This window comes from Adiantum capillus-veneris, chromosome 19 (assembly GCF_014529385.1).
Source record: "Adiantum capillus-veneris isolate H3 chromosome 19, ASM1452938v2, whole genome shotgun sequence".
In the NCBI taxonomy this organism is placed as follows: domain Eukaryota; kingdom Viridiplantae; phylum Streptophyta; class Polypodiopsida; order Polypodiales; family Pteridaceae; genus Adiantum; species Adiantum capillus-veneris.
The window spans coordinates 141,412,198-141,428,242 of record NC_140949.1 but is presented as its reverse complement, the minus strand read 5'-3'; the positions used below and the strand labels follow the sequence as shown (position 1 = coordinate 141,428,242).

The following is a 16,045-nucleotide window of genomic DNA, read 5'->3' as shown; positions in this document are numbered from 1 at the left end:
CAGAGCGTAAGTGCATGTGCTTCTGTTACCCTAAGGTGTCAAAAAGCTGCTCTAGGAGGCCTTGTGACTAGTTTTTAGCGTGTTTCTTTGTTTGTTTTTTTGCTAGATTTTTTAGAGAGTGTCGTGGAATGGGCCGTGTGATAGCTCGAAACGAGCGTATCGGTCAGAGGGTCGGGCCGTGCTTTACAGCCCTCCGTTTGGTCACTCTATGCCCTCGGAATCCCTAAAACTGTCAATTTCCAGTAGGGAACTAGGCCCAAACTAGAAAGTCTAAGGGTGCAAGTGGGAAGAGAAAGGAGGAGAGTGGAGGACTTGTCCCACATGCTCTCATTCTCTCTTGAGGGAGTAGGGTATATATATAAGAGTGAGTCTAGTATATATCATAAGACTGAGGACTGAGGCTTGGGCTTGGGCTTGGGCTTGGGAAAATGATCCCGATCTACCTTTTATACAAACCAACCCGTCCGTTTTAAGAGTCACGTTTTTTATTTTCAAAAAATTTAACCGGCCGCTCGCAGAAATGCAGAAATAGCAGAAATTGAAAATGCAGAAACGCAAAAAATTGAAAAAACGCAGAAACGCAGAAAATTGCAGAAATTGAAAACGCCGAACTTAAAAATGCAGAAAATTGAAAAAACGCAGAAATGCAGAAAATTGCAGAAATTGAAAACGCAGAAAATTGCAGAAATTGAAAACGCCGAACTTGAAAATGCAGAAATTGCAGAAATTGAAAAAACGCAGACAATAGCAGAAATTGAAACTTGACAGCAAATGCAGAAAACGCAAAAAACAGAAATCTCCACACACTCCTTCCCTGCCTTTCCTATGATAGAAATTGCACCACAAGGAAGCGTAAAGTGCTAACCGAGCTTAGTGTAGGGCATATCCCCGGCAGCGGCGCCAAAAATGTGCGCTCCTTGCCGCACTGTCGAAGCAAGGGACTTGCCAATACACCGTGTGCGAGCCACAAACGGCTCCAAGCACACAACAAGCCTAAACTAGCAAGCTCAAGGAAACAAAGGGTGTGTCACTCACCGCTCTACGCTCGCCTTCGTGGTGGATTCCTCGCCGCGATGAAGAAGAAGCTGCAGTCGTGCCGCGCTCAACCGCTTCGCCGCCGTCGTGCCTTCGTAATGCTCGATCGCACACACACTCTCCCTCTCTCTCTCTCTCTCTCTCACACACACACACAAGGAGGTGAAGAAGAAGAAGATGAAGATGGAGCAAGAGCACTCTTCAATTGCACAAATGAGAGAATGAGTAAAAATTAGGTTTAGTTGGCTTTTATAGGAGCTCACCCCATTCACACTTGGGCGCCCATGCTTAACCAACTAATCCCTTGAATGTCCAAGTTAAAGTGCGCCTCTCATTGGCGATCACTCTTACCCTTTTCCTATTGGTCCGACAAGGCCGGTACCTGACTCTAAATAATACAACGTTTATAGATCAGAGGGTGTCCGTGTGCCGTGAGGGTTAACAAAGGGCTTGTCCAAATCTTTTGCATCCTCATCATCTGCATCAGCACCCTCAGGATCCACCTTCTTCTTTTCCTCCTCAATCTTCTTACATATTTCTTCCCTCAACTACTGTGCTTCCTCCATTGACCTCTGTTTCTATGTTACAGGGATCTATTCTTTGGTTGTGCACTTGACTCGCACAAGAGGTACCGTAATATCTTCCTTGTTGTACTTGTCCTCATCTACTGTTGCTTGGAACTTACATGGCGTATCCATGTTTTTGGGATTTATCCCTCTAATCAATTGGATATCTGATTTGGTGGCTTCATTATTAGGTACTTCCCTTTTGGAGCTTTGGCCTCTTATCATTCTTGTGCTCGGTGTGAATGAGGGACCTCCTATCGCTCGGACCGCATGTGTAGATTTGTGCAAAAGATCAAGCTGGGAATCGGCTGCATTGATAGTTGATCAATCATTCCTAGGGCTTGGTAAGCTATTCTTGTGAAAAATGGCCCCACATTCATGTAGGTCTTTTTTCTCTTGCTACTCTTGAGATTGGCTTCAACAATATTTTCTAGAATATAATTGCCTAAGTCGTTGTGGACAACCTTTTGTTCACAGCAAGCCCCATTTCCATTACAATTGCAATGTGCAGGTTGGGCTTGTGTATCTTGGTGGCTTTTGTACTTTTAGGTGCTGTGAAATTAGCCACAATGGCAACTCCATCTATGAGTTGACCAAGTCTTTGCATGTGAACTTGACAAAATCCTTGTTTTCGTCTTGAGTAGCATGTTATGGTTTCCAGGAGGAAGGTGGAGGGCTTAATTGATGAGGTCAATGGTGATTCTAACTTTTATTGTCTCCCCATCCTTGTCATTCAATGTATCCTCGCCATTGTACTAGATATAGCTCATTAGCTTGTGAGCTCTCTAGAAATCAATGCCCCATGGAGGGAGTCTAAAGAATGTATCCATCTGCAAGCATCTAGATCCCTTGATGAGTTTTCTTTGTTGATGAAAAGTCCATAGCTCTTTGGGGAACATGGTTGTCTTGGATTTGGTACCATCGGCCGCTAGGAACCTTCCAATGAAGATGTTGGTCGGTATTTTGGCAAGCTCATCCTTTGAGATGTGAGCTTTCTCTTTGGAGGAGATCTCCACCACTTGGTAGGGGGAGCTTCCCACTGCTTTCTAGGTCTTATATGAGGCATTTTGGCATCAAAAAATCACTCAATTATCTCCTAAATTTGGGCAAAAAATTGTCAAAAAAGTTGAAAAAAAGAAAAACACAAACTTGACCATAAAACGGAAAATGCGCATAACTTGACCAAAACAAGTCCAAACTTGACCAATCTTCACCTATGCCTCTAGAACATCTAGATGCACTAGGTCATATGGTTACATGTTAGATTTGGCTTAGCGGGACATGGATCACGATCCATGTTGGAACACATCTAGGAATTCTGATGACACCATTTGATAAAGCATGCTTTGGGGATGCTACAATTCAAATATGTTTGAATATGGATCACTGCTTGAGGATTTATGCCACCTTTTGGAAATTTTCTTAGACTTGGAGAAATTAAGCATTTTGGCTAGGGTTCTGAAGTTCAAATGGCTTGAAACTTTAGGGCTAGGCTATTCTTAACATTTGGGAACTGATGGCATAACTTTGGTCTAGAAAGCTCACAGGGGGTCATGGATTGCAATCCATGTTTAACATCCTTTTTGGGTGAAAATTGGGGTACCTATTTCAATAGCATATCCTAGCACACTGGTGAAAATATTTTCAATTTTCCAAAGTTATGTCCCAATTGGGTCCGACTTTGTCGTATCTGGTTTTGGTTGGCATCTTGATCTCTGGTGGTGATCAATATGTTTGACATTTTTCCCATCTAATGAACTGGAGTTGAAGAAGTACCCAAATCCCAGCTGTCTGTTGACTTTACCCCAGTTGGAGTTTGTTTGAACCCTCTAGTCTCCCTGGAAAGTTTTTCCCACTTTTCAAGCAAGTTTGGCTTCTATTGATAGACTGTAAGCTCATCAACACTTTTTGGCATCAAAAATTTGCCCAAGACCATAATTTCTTTACTTAACACTCTGACAATGCTAAACAGAATGAGTTTGCAGAGTCGCAGCTTTGCCACCTTAGGGAAAATGCTGGCTATATCATGGAGGGAAAGGACGTTTCCCCAAAGTTGGTGGCAGAGGTTTTGAAGGTTGCTCACAATCCTTTGCACAAGCCAAAGAAAGTGATAGATGCGGTGATGAGGTTCAAATTTGGGCAGCCAGAAGGCAGTAGGGCTTATTATATGGTGCGAAATTGTGGCAAACTCCACAGTACTCACTTATTTTGGTATTTGGATAGGGTTTGTTTGTTGGCAAAAACCGCCTATATGTCCAAAGAGGCATTTAATCCAATTCATCATGCAGAACGAGGGCAAAAGGTGGATTGGGCATCCTTCATTTTTGACAAGCTGTAGCTTTCAGAGCCAAGGGAAAAAAGGAGATCACCGTCTGTTTCCAAGGTAGCTCCTTACTTGCAGGAAATTTTCTCCTATGTGCTGCAGGTGCCTCTCACATCCACACCACCGAGCTTTGTTAAGAGTCCAGATGTGCAGAGCTTGGGTGATGCAAAGCGTCGGAAGTTGGATTGGGATATGCCTAGTGGGACAGGCTTAAATATGCATTGGGCCAAGGAAGTAAGTCAGTAGCTGGCGCAGATGAAAAGGTGCAGTCATCAGGGAAGGTCACTCTTTTCCCTTCTAGGACAGGATTGCAAAAACTCGACACCAAGAGCCGTACCATAAATCTGTTTCCGCAGAAGGTTCGCAAGGGTTCAGGGGAACAGACCTCGATGACACAGGCCATTAAAACAACCTCTTTTGCTAAACCTGCAAGTGTTAAGTTGGATGGGGTGTTCTCAGTTCAAGATGATGTTCAGAGTTTGTCGGACTTGAATTGGTTTATCTGCAATCAGGAGGCTATGATCCTCACCCTCAAGATGCAAAAGGCTGAGGGGCAATGCATTGATAGCTTGGAGTGTGAAGTTGGTCAGTTGCAGAGCCGGGTGGATGTAGTATTGAAGGAGAAGACATTATTACAGGAGGAGCTAGCTCAGGTCAGTGCAAATATGTGTAATCGGATTTCTGAGATGGCAGGAACTGCACAAGAGTTTCAGATATGGGCAGATGGGCTTAAGGAGGTCACAGAGAAGCAGTTTCATGAAGTGGAGGATAAGATTGCACATCTTATTGCAGATAACAATTTCTTGATGAATAGGTTAACTCCATTGGTGGATCTGGAGAGGGCCACTTTGGATGGCTAGGGTGTCACAGGTGTGTTGATCTCTGATGCAGATGTGGATGTTTTGAAGAAAGAAGTGTTTAATTACACCAAGGATTTGTGGCACCAAGTAGCAGGGATTTTTCAAGAACACATGGCGAAGCCAATTGATAGGTACAAGTCGTGGTTTGAAGCTGCTCGAGAGCATAAGATCCGTGAGGAGAATGTCACGTTGCATGAGCGGAATGCTGAATTGGAAATGCAATTGGAATCAATCTGCAAGCAGCTGATGGAGCAGCAGACTAGTATTCAAAAGGGAGCACAAGCTGCATAGGAACTACATGAGAGTAGCATGGAGACAGTTGCAGAAGGTTCACTTCTTGTGGTTGAGGTGGATGCTGAACCGCTGGCAGTACAGTTACCTGTGGTAGAGGATGCAATTGTTGAAGTGGAGCAGAAGCAGGGACTAGATGCAGAAAATCAAAGTGGCTGAACATGGATCAAGGGATCATGGGTCCGAGGTCAGCAGCCTATGGCTCAAGCCACCGGGCTCTGCCAAGTGTTAAGGCTACACCTCGATGGATTAGGATTTTGACTTTAAAAGTGACTATGTAATGAACCTTAATATGGGGTGTGTCTTTTGGGATCTTAAGCGTAGGGATGTTTATTTATTTCAAGGTGTGTTCGGCAATAGGCAGTTTTTCACGATGATGAAGAAGATGTAATGGTGGATTCCTGCAGTATCAAGAAAGTGCAGAATCTTTTGTCAACATTGTTGTCTTCTTTCTTTCTGCATTCTCATCAGTGTAGTATTTCGAATGCGTAATGGAAGCAACAAGTCTTTTCAGAGTATGTCTGCAAGTCTGTATTGAAGTTTGTAGCCACGACGGAATTGTGTGAATGTCAGAGTGTTTGTTAGATTGTTTGTCAGAGTAGAATGATGTTTAAATGGGAGAGTTAAAGGCAATAATACAGCAGACAACAGGGAACTCTAGGTCAACAAACTGTGTGTGTGTGTGTGTGTGTGTGTGTGTGTGTGTGTGAAAGTGTCTAGCTGCAAATGAGATCTAACTTGGCATATTTACCTATATATGCCTAGATTACCCAAGAATCTATGTGCATACTTACCTTACTTGCCCACATTTCTCATGTTATACCACCTGCGGCTTTGACGGCTCATCAAGTGGACACCTCGTCATTAAATGCCTTGGATTTTACAATTAGGGTATGTTGCAAGTTGGCCCAGATTTTGACCAGTGCCAAATCTTCCCATATTTGTCATGCTCCAACTCTTGGTTTGTAGATTTGGCATTTTCTTTTAGAAGTTGAATCCAAATTTCTTGACTCTGTTTATAAAATTTTTATCATTATTATTTGGTCAAAAAGGAAAGAAAATTAATGAAGAAATGTTATTAATTGTTTAAAAATTTTGCAAAATTATTCCACACACTCATATGTACATACTCTCACTCTAGGCATCTCTCTCGTCAAAATTTGTCCATATGGCTCACTATAATGCTTGATAAGAGCAAAAGTTTACTAAAAGGCAATTAAAATGAAAAAGTTAAAGCAACAAAACACTTTATACAATATACACATGGTTTTTCCTCATCTTGCAACTCAAGATCTTGCAATATGCTGCTTCAACTATGGTTACTCCCCCCCTTCCCATTTTGAGTCATCTCGGACGAAGGTTTGTGCAATGTGCATGGGCACGAACAATGTTCTATGCAAGGCCGTGAGATGTGGGCCTATCATGCTTATGAAAGAGGTGCACTGGGTATCACTATGTTATGCAAGAGGTGGGTACTGAACGGATTGTTCAATGTTTTTTGATGTCGAAGTTTCATCTAAATTTCATTTTCCTAACAAAAGTCATTGAAGACAAATTGCCCGTTGTTTGATGGTTGGTTTAGTGAGTACAATTGGTGTGTTGTTGATTGGTCTTAGCTTGGCTTTGGGTACTAACTTGAATAATTTCTTTGAGATTGCAGAGATGTTCGGCAGTTTGATTGTTTTGGTCTCCATTGCCATGATAATTATTTGGTTGTTGTGGTCTTCTCGATAAGAACTTGGGAGTCCATTTGGTCTTTGGTGAACTCAATGAAGCATTGAGTTGGTTATTGGATTTTCTCCACCATTTAGGCTTGTTTGAAGTAATTCTGGCTCCTTGGAAGCTTGGTTTGGCTGATTCAAAAAGTTGATTGGAAAGTACGGTTTTTTGTAACCATAATTGTTGTTGTTTGGTTTCCATGATAGACTTTTGACCCAAAGTTGCTTGATCTATTTTCCATGGATGCTTGTAGATTGTTGCGACTGGATGGCTGGCTTTGGATCTTTGGACTTGAACTGTTCAGACTGAGATTGTGCATTCCAAATTTAAATTTTTTATACCAAGGGTATAACATATGATGTTCCCTTGAGGTTGTACTCCAGAGTATCATCTTGCCAGTTTGGAACTGCTTTGTAAGTGCGCATCCATGAAACTCCCAAGATGATTTCTTCATTGAGATCTGTGTTTGCCATGATGTGGAATTAATGTGGGAAATGGTTATCATAGATGTTGATTGAGACATTGACTTGTCCCAAACTAACCATTGTTCCTCTATGGGCTGCCCTGAGCTCAATCTTCATTAGTTATATCAAGGAGCTAGATATTTTGAGGTGTGCAGAATACCGCATGGCATTAATGCGTGCTCCAATATTCACTATTTCCTTTTTATCATTCCATTGGAAATATGGACATTAATGCATATATCCATACCTCCAAGAAAATTGTGCTCAATTTGAGCTGCTTCAAGAGGAGGAGACATTGTTTCCAATTGCTAAATTTGAGCATTAATCTGTCTTTCTTTACGCTTTAAAATATGCAACCTAGCTTCCTCCTTTCCTTGTATTTGTATTGCTTGAGCTTTTTGCCTCCGTTCCTTGTCTTCATGAACCTTCTTCAACATTTATTTGGTGAGAGGTTCATGATACTTCTTCAGCCTGCCACCATTGTTAACCACTGGCGTCCACTTCTAGTAGTCATGGTACGGGCTTGTCGGTCCAATAGGAAAAGGGTAAGAGTGATCGTCAATGAGAGGCACACTCTAACAGGAACAATCAAGGGTTAGTTGGCTGAGTATGGGCGCCCAAGTGTGAATGGGGCGAGCTCATATAAAAGTCACCTAAACCTAGAAAACACTTATTCTTTGATTTGTGCAATTGAAGAGTGCTCTTGCTCCATCTCCATCTTCTTCTTCATCTCCTTGTGTGTGTGTGTATGTGTGTGTGTGTGTGTGTGTGTGTGTGTGTGTGTGTGTGTGTGTGTGTGTGTGTGTGTGTGTGTGAGAGAGAGAGAGAGAGAGAGAGAGAGAGTGATCGAGCATTGTGACGGTGGCACAACGACGGTGAAACGGTTGAGCACGGCGCAGCATTGGCTCCTTCTTCTTCGCGGCGAAGAATCCTCCACGAAGGCAAGAGTAGGGTGGTGAGTGACACACCCTTGCTCTCTTGAGCTTGCTAGATTAATCTAGTTGTGTGCTTGGATCCATTTGTGGCTCGCACACAGTGTATCAGCAAGTCCCTTGCATTGACACGTGCAATAGACGTGCACATTTTTGGCGCCGCTGCCGGGGAAATGCCTTACGCTAAGCTCGAGTAGCACTCTATGCTACTTTGTAGTGCATTTTGAAATGTAGGAAAGGTAGAGAAGGAAGGTGTGTGTGTTGAGAAGGAGTTTGTTTTGCTGTTGTGTATTATTCTGTTAATAAGGTATTGAAAGGTATTGTGCTTTTTCTGTTCATAAGATGTTTTCTCTATGAGGTAATAGATCCATAATGTTAGTTTTGTGTAAAGTACAGTAAGTAGTTCTGTTAGCTAATGAGTTACTGTAGTAGTGTGTTAGTGTGTAGCAGTAGCTGTATTAGTTGTAAGTAGGTAGGTTAGGTGTGTGTGCTCGCGTGCAGAGCGTGGCCGCGACGACCTTATCAAAATAATAATAATAATAATAATTAAAAAGAATGAAGGTAGGACGGGAATATCCCCCACACCCAAGCCCAAGCCCACACTCAGGCTCAAGCCTCAGTCCCCCATTAAAATTATGTATTTTAGCCTCACGCGTAGGTAAAAAATGACCTTTTTGAGGACCAACGGAGCTTCGGGTAACTGAACTTGGTCTTGTAAAGCACACCACAACCCCCTAAGTGATACGCTCGTTTCAAGCTATCACAGGCTCTAATCCAAAAACCGATCATTAAAAAACATTAAAAAAACATCAAAAACGAGTGAAAACGGGATGCAAAACGCCCAAAATGTTAGGCGGTTAACCTTCGAGGTTATATGCCAACGCTTGTAGGTGCCAAAGGCACATGCATCTATGCTCTGGTTGTGTGCTAGAGGCCGAGAAACTAGCGGGGATTTTGACTTACGCGAGTTCTCAATATCCACCTACCTTAGGTTCCGAGCCCTCGATGGGGACCCAAGGTAGTACAAACCAAGACCGAAACATAGCGGTTAGTGACTCTTCCTCTGACTACGATGTCATGGAGGGTTTCCCAATGCCTAATCTTGATATCTCAAGCCAAGACATGCATGCCATGGGCCCACGGTCCGGGCTGAGCGTGCTTAGCCGCTTGAAGGAAACCTTTAGTAGAGCCACTGGCTCCAAACATGGAGCTAACGATGTAAATGAGGGGGTGGGGAAGTAAATTCTCCATTCATGACCAACATAGACCCTATGCCCTTAGAGAATGTGCACGTGAATACTCCATTCACTACATGACCTGACTCTTCAGAGCTATGCTCCTCCGAGGTCATATTACCTGATGGTAGAAGCCTTGCCGAAGTGCAAGAGGTTGAGCGATATATCATTGCGGCTAGGGAAAAGGAAATGGAGAGCTTAAGCAAGGCGAAACAAGAAAGAGAGTTAAAAGAAAAAGCCCCTATGTCAATATCCTTGATAGGAGAGCAATCGAGTGCGCCTCACTTGGCAACCACTAAGGGCCAACCCATAGAGAGCAACATAGCATCTAGCTCAAAGGACACCCCTAGCACCTCAAGCCTAGACGGAGCGTTCCTAAATGAGAACTGGGAGTACAAACTACAAACGGAAACTCTAACCGACCTATACACAAGTCACACCTATCATGTGGGTTGGTTAGATGTTCTACAATCCACAACGGGTGCTACTAGTGTGGAGGATCAGCAACAAAGAGTTTGTGAGGTCATCCATAGGGTTATTGAGCTAGAGAGACAGAACAAGGGGATCCACATGCCTTCAACGGGTCTCATGAGATTCTTGGATAGAGGGAAGGCTAAACAACCAACCTTATTGCAAATGGAGACTCCCTCGATAAGTTCGATGGATCCCCATATGTTGTTTCTCCAGGGGTCTCAGTGCAATCCGAGCTCACAAGTGATAGCTTTACCTTTCCAAGTCTAGCTCATCTTTCTCTTGATGACGCCATGGCTACCATGCCTACCCCCATGATGGACATGCCAAGAAACACGCCATGGACCTCATTTGTTAGTAAAGCACCACTACATGGTAGCTCAATGCTGACAACGGCCCCTACAAGTGTGTACCAATCGTATGCAACTATGGATCAAGGCACTCATGTAGCCCCTACCCCTCCCATTGTTTCAACAACCTATGCTCCATAACCACAACACCCAAGCTCTTATTTCCATGCGACCATACCGGCTAGCATTAGCATGTCACATCCGACATCTGCTATGCCTAGGGCCACACATATGAACTTTGGGCGGCCACATGGTGCAACACCGTACCAACGTGAAACCCAAGGGCTTCCTATGCGCCAAGCCCAATGCCAATATCTACTCCACATGTAGTCTCTGGAGCACCTCCACCCACGATTCCTGCTCACTTAGGTGACTTGGCAAAATTTGCTCAATCTATCAGTAGATCTATTGCTCAGAATATGTGTAACACGTGTGATAGAGAACCTAGAAGTAAGGCAGTACAAATAACCAAGCTCACACAAAAGTTTAGTGGAGATGGGGATGTGAGATAGCATATCGAAGTGTTTGAACAAATATGCAATTCTCTAGGAGAACACAATGACCTGCATAAGAGTAATGCTTTAAGCATAACCTTAAGTGGGAAGGCTGGGGATTGGTATAGAACCCTAAGGGTGGAAGAAAAAACAAATTACCTTAATCTTAGGAGACTGTTCTTGAAAGAATACATACGAGAGGGAGTGCTTTAGGGTGTAGCCTCTCAACTCCAGAAAGCCCAACAAGAGGAAGGAGAGTCGGTGAGAGACTTTATTAGTGGCTTAAAGCATTTGAATTCTCGTTGTAATCCAAATGAGTGCTTCAATAATAATCAATTGCTTGATAGATTCATTAGGGGATTACAACATGATGATATCTACAATGGCCTAGTCATTAGAGGTATCACCACTTGGGAAGCAGTCACCACCAATGCGATCCAATTGGAGGATAATTTAATGACTCAAGGAGAAAGAGTGTCTGTTGAGCCTAAATCTATTAGCTCGCAAGCATTAGGGCATCAATCAATGACCCTAAAGCCTATTGTTATGGAGCCAAAGATATCTGAGATGACTTTAGCAGATCTTACCAGGGTCATTCAAGAGAGTCTTAGAGACAATCGTGCTCCGTAAAACAGTCATATGTATCCAAGAAGGGAGCAACAATGGTGCTCAGTATGCTATGGTCCGAATAGTACCAATGAATGCCTTACTTTTAGAGTGAAATTCAATGGGAACTGCGATGTCTATGGGAGGTATGGTCATCAAGCTAACGATTGCATAGTATTTAAGCGCGCAATGGCCAATAGACCAACCTTAGCATGGACAGACACACCTCAAGTGCCTGCATTGATGCCGGCCCCACATCTTGAACAAACATCACAACACATGGTCCCTAGGACCCAAAATGTTGTTCAAACAAAACCCTTACCACCTCCAGTGCTAGGACCGCAACCACCACATCCAAGAATCACTTCTCTGAATCAAGTGGATTGTGAGTCATCCATTGCTTGTTTGGAAGGCTGTGAGGAAGATATAGACCCTAATATTTCCTATGGGATTGATGCGCTTGAAGAAAGTCCACAATACTACATGGAGGACTATTGGGGACAAGTCAAACCTGTCTATCAAGTAGCTGCTCTTGCTGCAAGAGGCCAAAATATCAATTGCACTGCTAAGAGACCACCTCTTCAATGCTATGAGTGTGGAGGTCCACATCGTGTGGCCGAGTGTCCTATTAGGCTACAAAATAACTCCACATTAATGCAAACCAATCAAGCGAGCACGTTTACAATGCTGATATTCATGTGTAATTGATGTGGCATAGATCATTTGATTGCCCAATGTCCAAATAATCCAAATGCACCGAAGATCACGCCATTAAACTTGATTGAGGTTATCGAAGAGCCATCACAAAGTACACCTGTGGTACCAGTAAACGTACTCACACAATCGATGCTCCAAAAACAAAATTATATTCTTGAGGAAAGAGACACGCCATCAATTGCCCAATCTCAGAAAAAGAAGAAAACACGAAGGAAGAGATTGCAAAAGCAGCGAAGTCAGACCCCAGTTCGAAGACCAACATATGGACTGGTGACGACCCCGTTTATATGAATGACGCTGAAGAGGATTCTGATTCAAGAGAAACCATGGAGACCAAAACGACCACTAAGATAGAAACCAACAAGGAAGATCTTCATGAGCCACAATGGCCAGGATCCAAGAAGAAGATAGGAACTTATCCAAACTCTATAGAGGAGATCGAGTGAGTCAAGCAATTAAGGAGTTTGGTAGAAGATACCCAAAGGGATCTAGAACCAGTACCTAGGCAGATCGAGATTACATACACCGTGTCCCCTACCCAACAATAACCTCACCAAGTCCATAGACCCTTAGCCATACCTAGTGTCATCCAAGAAGAAAGTGACTTAAAGTCATGGGAAAGTGGACGTACTCAAAGCTTGTGAAATGTGGATTCATATACCCTATTGAGCACTCAGAATGGGTGTCTCCAACAGTGTGATTGTGCCAAAAAATAATAGGAAACTCAGAGTGTGCGTGGATCTCAAGAAGGTCAATGCCGCCACTAGGAGGGACCATTATACCTTGCCATATTCAGAACATGTCCTTGAAAGAGTTGCAGGTAAGGAAGCATATAGCTTTTTAGATGGGTACTCTAGCTACAATCAAATCACAATTGCGCTGGAGGACCAAGCTAAAACAACCTTTATAACCGAATTTGGAGTGTTCGCATTTCGTGTCATGGATTTTGGCTTAACCAATGCCCCTGCTACCTTTCAAAGATTAATAAACACTGCTTTTAGAGAATATTTGAGGGAGTTTTGTGAAGCTTTCTTAGATTACCTTTATGTTTATTCCTCTTGGAAAGAAAATCTATCATGCTTAAAAAAAGTGTTTGACAAGTGTGGATTGTACCGCATCTCCTTAAACCCTTTCAAATGCCAATTTTGGGTTAAACATGGAGTCATTTTAGGTCATATAGTGTCCAAAAATGGGATTTCCACAGATGAGAGCAAAATTAAAGCCATTGCTGAATTTCCACCACCTACAAACTATGAAGGAGTTCAAAGGTTCATGGGCCATGCTGGTTATTAACGACGGTTTATTTTAAACTTTGTCGAGATAGCTCGTCCTTTGTACAAGCTTCTTATTGAGTTCCAATGGACCGTGGAGTGTGACCATGCTTACTAGATTGAAAAAGACCTTGACTAGCGCTCCTATTCTACAAGTACCCAATTGGAATGTAATTTTCCATGTGCATATTGATGCATCAAACTTTGCTATTGGGTGTGTTCTAGCTCAACCAGGAGAACATAAACTGGACTATCCCATTAGCTTTGCAAATCGTCAATTGAATGATGCCGAGAGAAACTACACCACTACAAAGCGAGAAGGTTTAGGTATGATTTAAGCAGTGAAGAAATTTTTCTACTACCCTTTGACCAACAAGTTTTTTTTCTATGTTGATCATCAAGCCTTGTTGTATCTAGTAAATAAACCTTGTTCCATGGGAAGATGACACGATGGTTGTTAATTCTCCTTGAGTTTGATTTTACCATTGTGGTGAGACCTGGTAAAAGACATGTCATGGCGGATCATTTGTCTCGCATACCCAATGGTGAAGCCCCTACTGGAGTCGATGAGGAGTTGTCTGATACTTCTCTATTCCTAGTCAAAGCCATACCTGAATGGAGTGAGAAGATTGTGAAATTTCTAGTTAATGGTTTTCCACCCAAAGAGCTTCGTAAGGACATAGCTCAAAAATTGTTAAAATAATGTGAACCTTACTCTCTCATTGCAGGAACTCTCTACAGGCTACGGAAGGATGGTATTCTTAGACGTTGTGCCCATGAGGATGAGTATTTATACATATTGCAAGAAGCCCACATGGGTATAGCCGGAGGACATTTCTCAGGGGAACTAACAGCTAGAAAGGTGTTGTAATCAGGCTAGTGGTGGCCTACCTTATTCAAGGATGCATCACTTTTTGCAAAAGGATGTGATGAATGCCAACGTTACAAGATCGCGCAACAAAAGGATAGGATGCCCTTACATCCTGTTAAAGTGACTCAACCATTTGAAAAATGGGGTTTGGACTTTGTAGGCCCAATTATTCCGGCAGCTCGTAGCACTCAATCTCGATATATTATCGTTGCCATTGACTATGTGACAAAGTGGGCGAAAGCCAGGGCGACACGTAAGGCCGATGCGAGGTCAACTACAAAGTTTCTCTTTGAGAACATTATTACAAGATTTGGTTGTTCCTTTGACATTGTGAGTGACAATGGTACTCATTTTATAAATGGAGTAATAAAAGAACTCACTACCAACTTTATGATAGCTCACCATAAGTCCACACCTTATTATCCACAAGCAAATGGCCAAGCTGAGAGCACCAACAAGACCTTAATCTCTATCTTGACCAAAACGGTGGAAGCTCATCGCACAGATTGGGGTTTAAAGCTTACATCAGCTCTATGGGCTTATCGTATTGCGTAAAAAGTTGCCATTAATTGCACACCATTTAAGATTGTGTATGACCAAGAAGCGGTTATGCTATGGGAGTTTGTCGTTCCTAGTCTTTGAGTAGCTTCTCAAGAAGTTTGGGATGGTAACCCCTTAGTTGAGTGATTATATATCCTTGAAAGTCTAGATGAAGAGAGGCAATTAGCTATGCAAAATGCACTTGTGGAGAAAGATAGGAGGAAGAAATGGTTTGACCGTCATCTAAAGAACAAAGATATCAATGTTGGTGATAAAATCCTTATGTATGGAGTGCATAACAAAAAGAAAAAGTTGAAATATGCGGGAAAAGGACCATATAGAGTATGTGAGATCACCACACAAGGAACCATTCGTGTGGAGACTCTTGATGGAGTTGAAACCATTAGATTCCTCAATGGGAGCAAATTTAAAAGTTACTATGATCCTTTAAGACAAGAGGAGCTACATGCCATCCATTAAAAAGGAGACAGCCAAGGCACAAACAGTATTGAAGAAGATACAAGCTCAAGCTGAGGCTAAGGAGCGACAACAACGCATAACACGCCAAAAAGAGGCTAACCTTGGAGTTACACATGCATTCCACGTTGAAATCGACAAGGATTGGTTGGACTCTGACACACCTCTACCATACCCTATTGAGCTAAACAGTGCCTATGGAAAAGTGATATATAACACCTTATTGGACACGGGTGCTAAATATAATCTGCTATCATATGGGTTGTGGTGTCAGTTAGGGAAGCCACCTCTATTTGAAAGTATTATTCAAGTCAAGGGTGTCAACAAGAAAAAAAGTGCGGTTTTTAGAATGTGGCACACTTTTGTTAGTTATGACAATGGGGTTGTAGCTCAAGAACTTTTGGTCATGCCTGTTGGAACTATGGAGGGTAATATAAACCTAGGATGCACGTGGATGATAGCCACCAAAGGCACTATTGATTGGGAGCCAGGGGGTGTCACAATGCAGAAACGAATTCTTACCCCTGCCACTCAAGCCATAGTCCCTGAGATATTACCTCTTAAGGAAATAAAACCCAAAACATTGCATGTCCAAGAGGTTGAACCATATGTCCCCATAGCCCAACTCTCTAGAGCTTCAACTGATGTAGTTGAAATAATGCTTGAGACACACAAGACCCATCCCAATATAGCAAACAAAACATACAAGTGGGTCCCTAAAGCTTCTTTAGCGACCATAGTTAGTGCTAAAATACAGGAGCCTGGTAAGAGATGTCCCACCCGCCCCAAGAAATGTAAAGAAATGTTGCATTGAATTCCTAAA

The 16,045-nt window shown here is 42.6% G+C and overlaps 1 protein-coding gene and 1 pseudogene across 1 annotated transcript; both read left to right on the top strand.

Annotated features, from left to right (window-relative positions):
• Window positions 1-4,116: 4,116 nt before the first annotated feature.
• LOC147434984 (uncharacterized) lies at window positions 4,117-4,784 on the top strand. Its single transcript, XM_086490082.1, has 2 exons — window positions 4,117-4,158; window positions 4,194-4,784. Exons 1-2 carry the CDS (start codon window positions 4,117-4,119, stop codon window positions 4,782-4,784), a joined length of 633 nt encoding a protein of 210 aa, XP_086346208.1.
• A 111-nt stretch (window positions 4,785-4,895) lies between these two features.
• Window positions 4,896-5,234, top strand: LOC147434983 (uncharacterized; annotated as a pseudogene).
• Window positions 5,235-16,045: the final 10,811 nt, after the last annotated feature.

Coding starts and splice junctions, on each gene's coding strand:
- LOC147434984 (XM_086490082.1), top strand. CDS start 4,117: ATGCCTAGTGGGACAGGCTTAAATATGCATTGGGCCAAGGAA. Junction 4,159..4,193: donor ATATGCATTGGGCCAAGGAA/GTAAGTCAGTAG, acceptor GAAAAGGTGCAG/TCATCAGGGAAGGTCACTCT.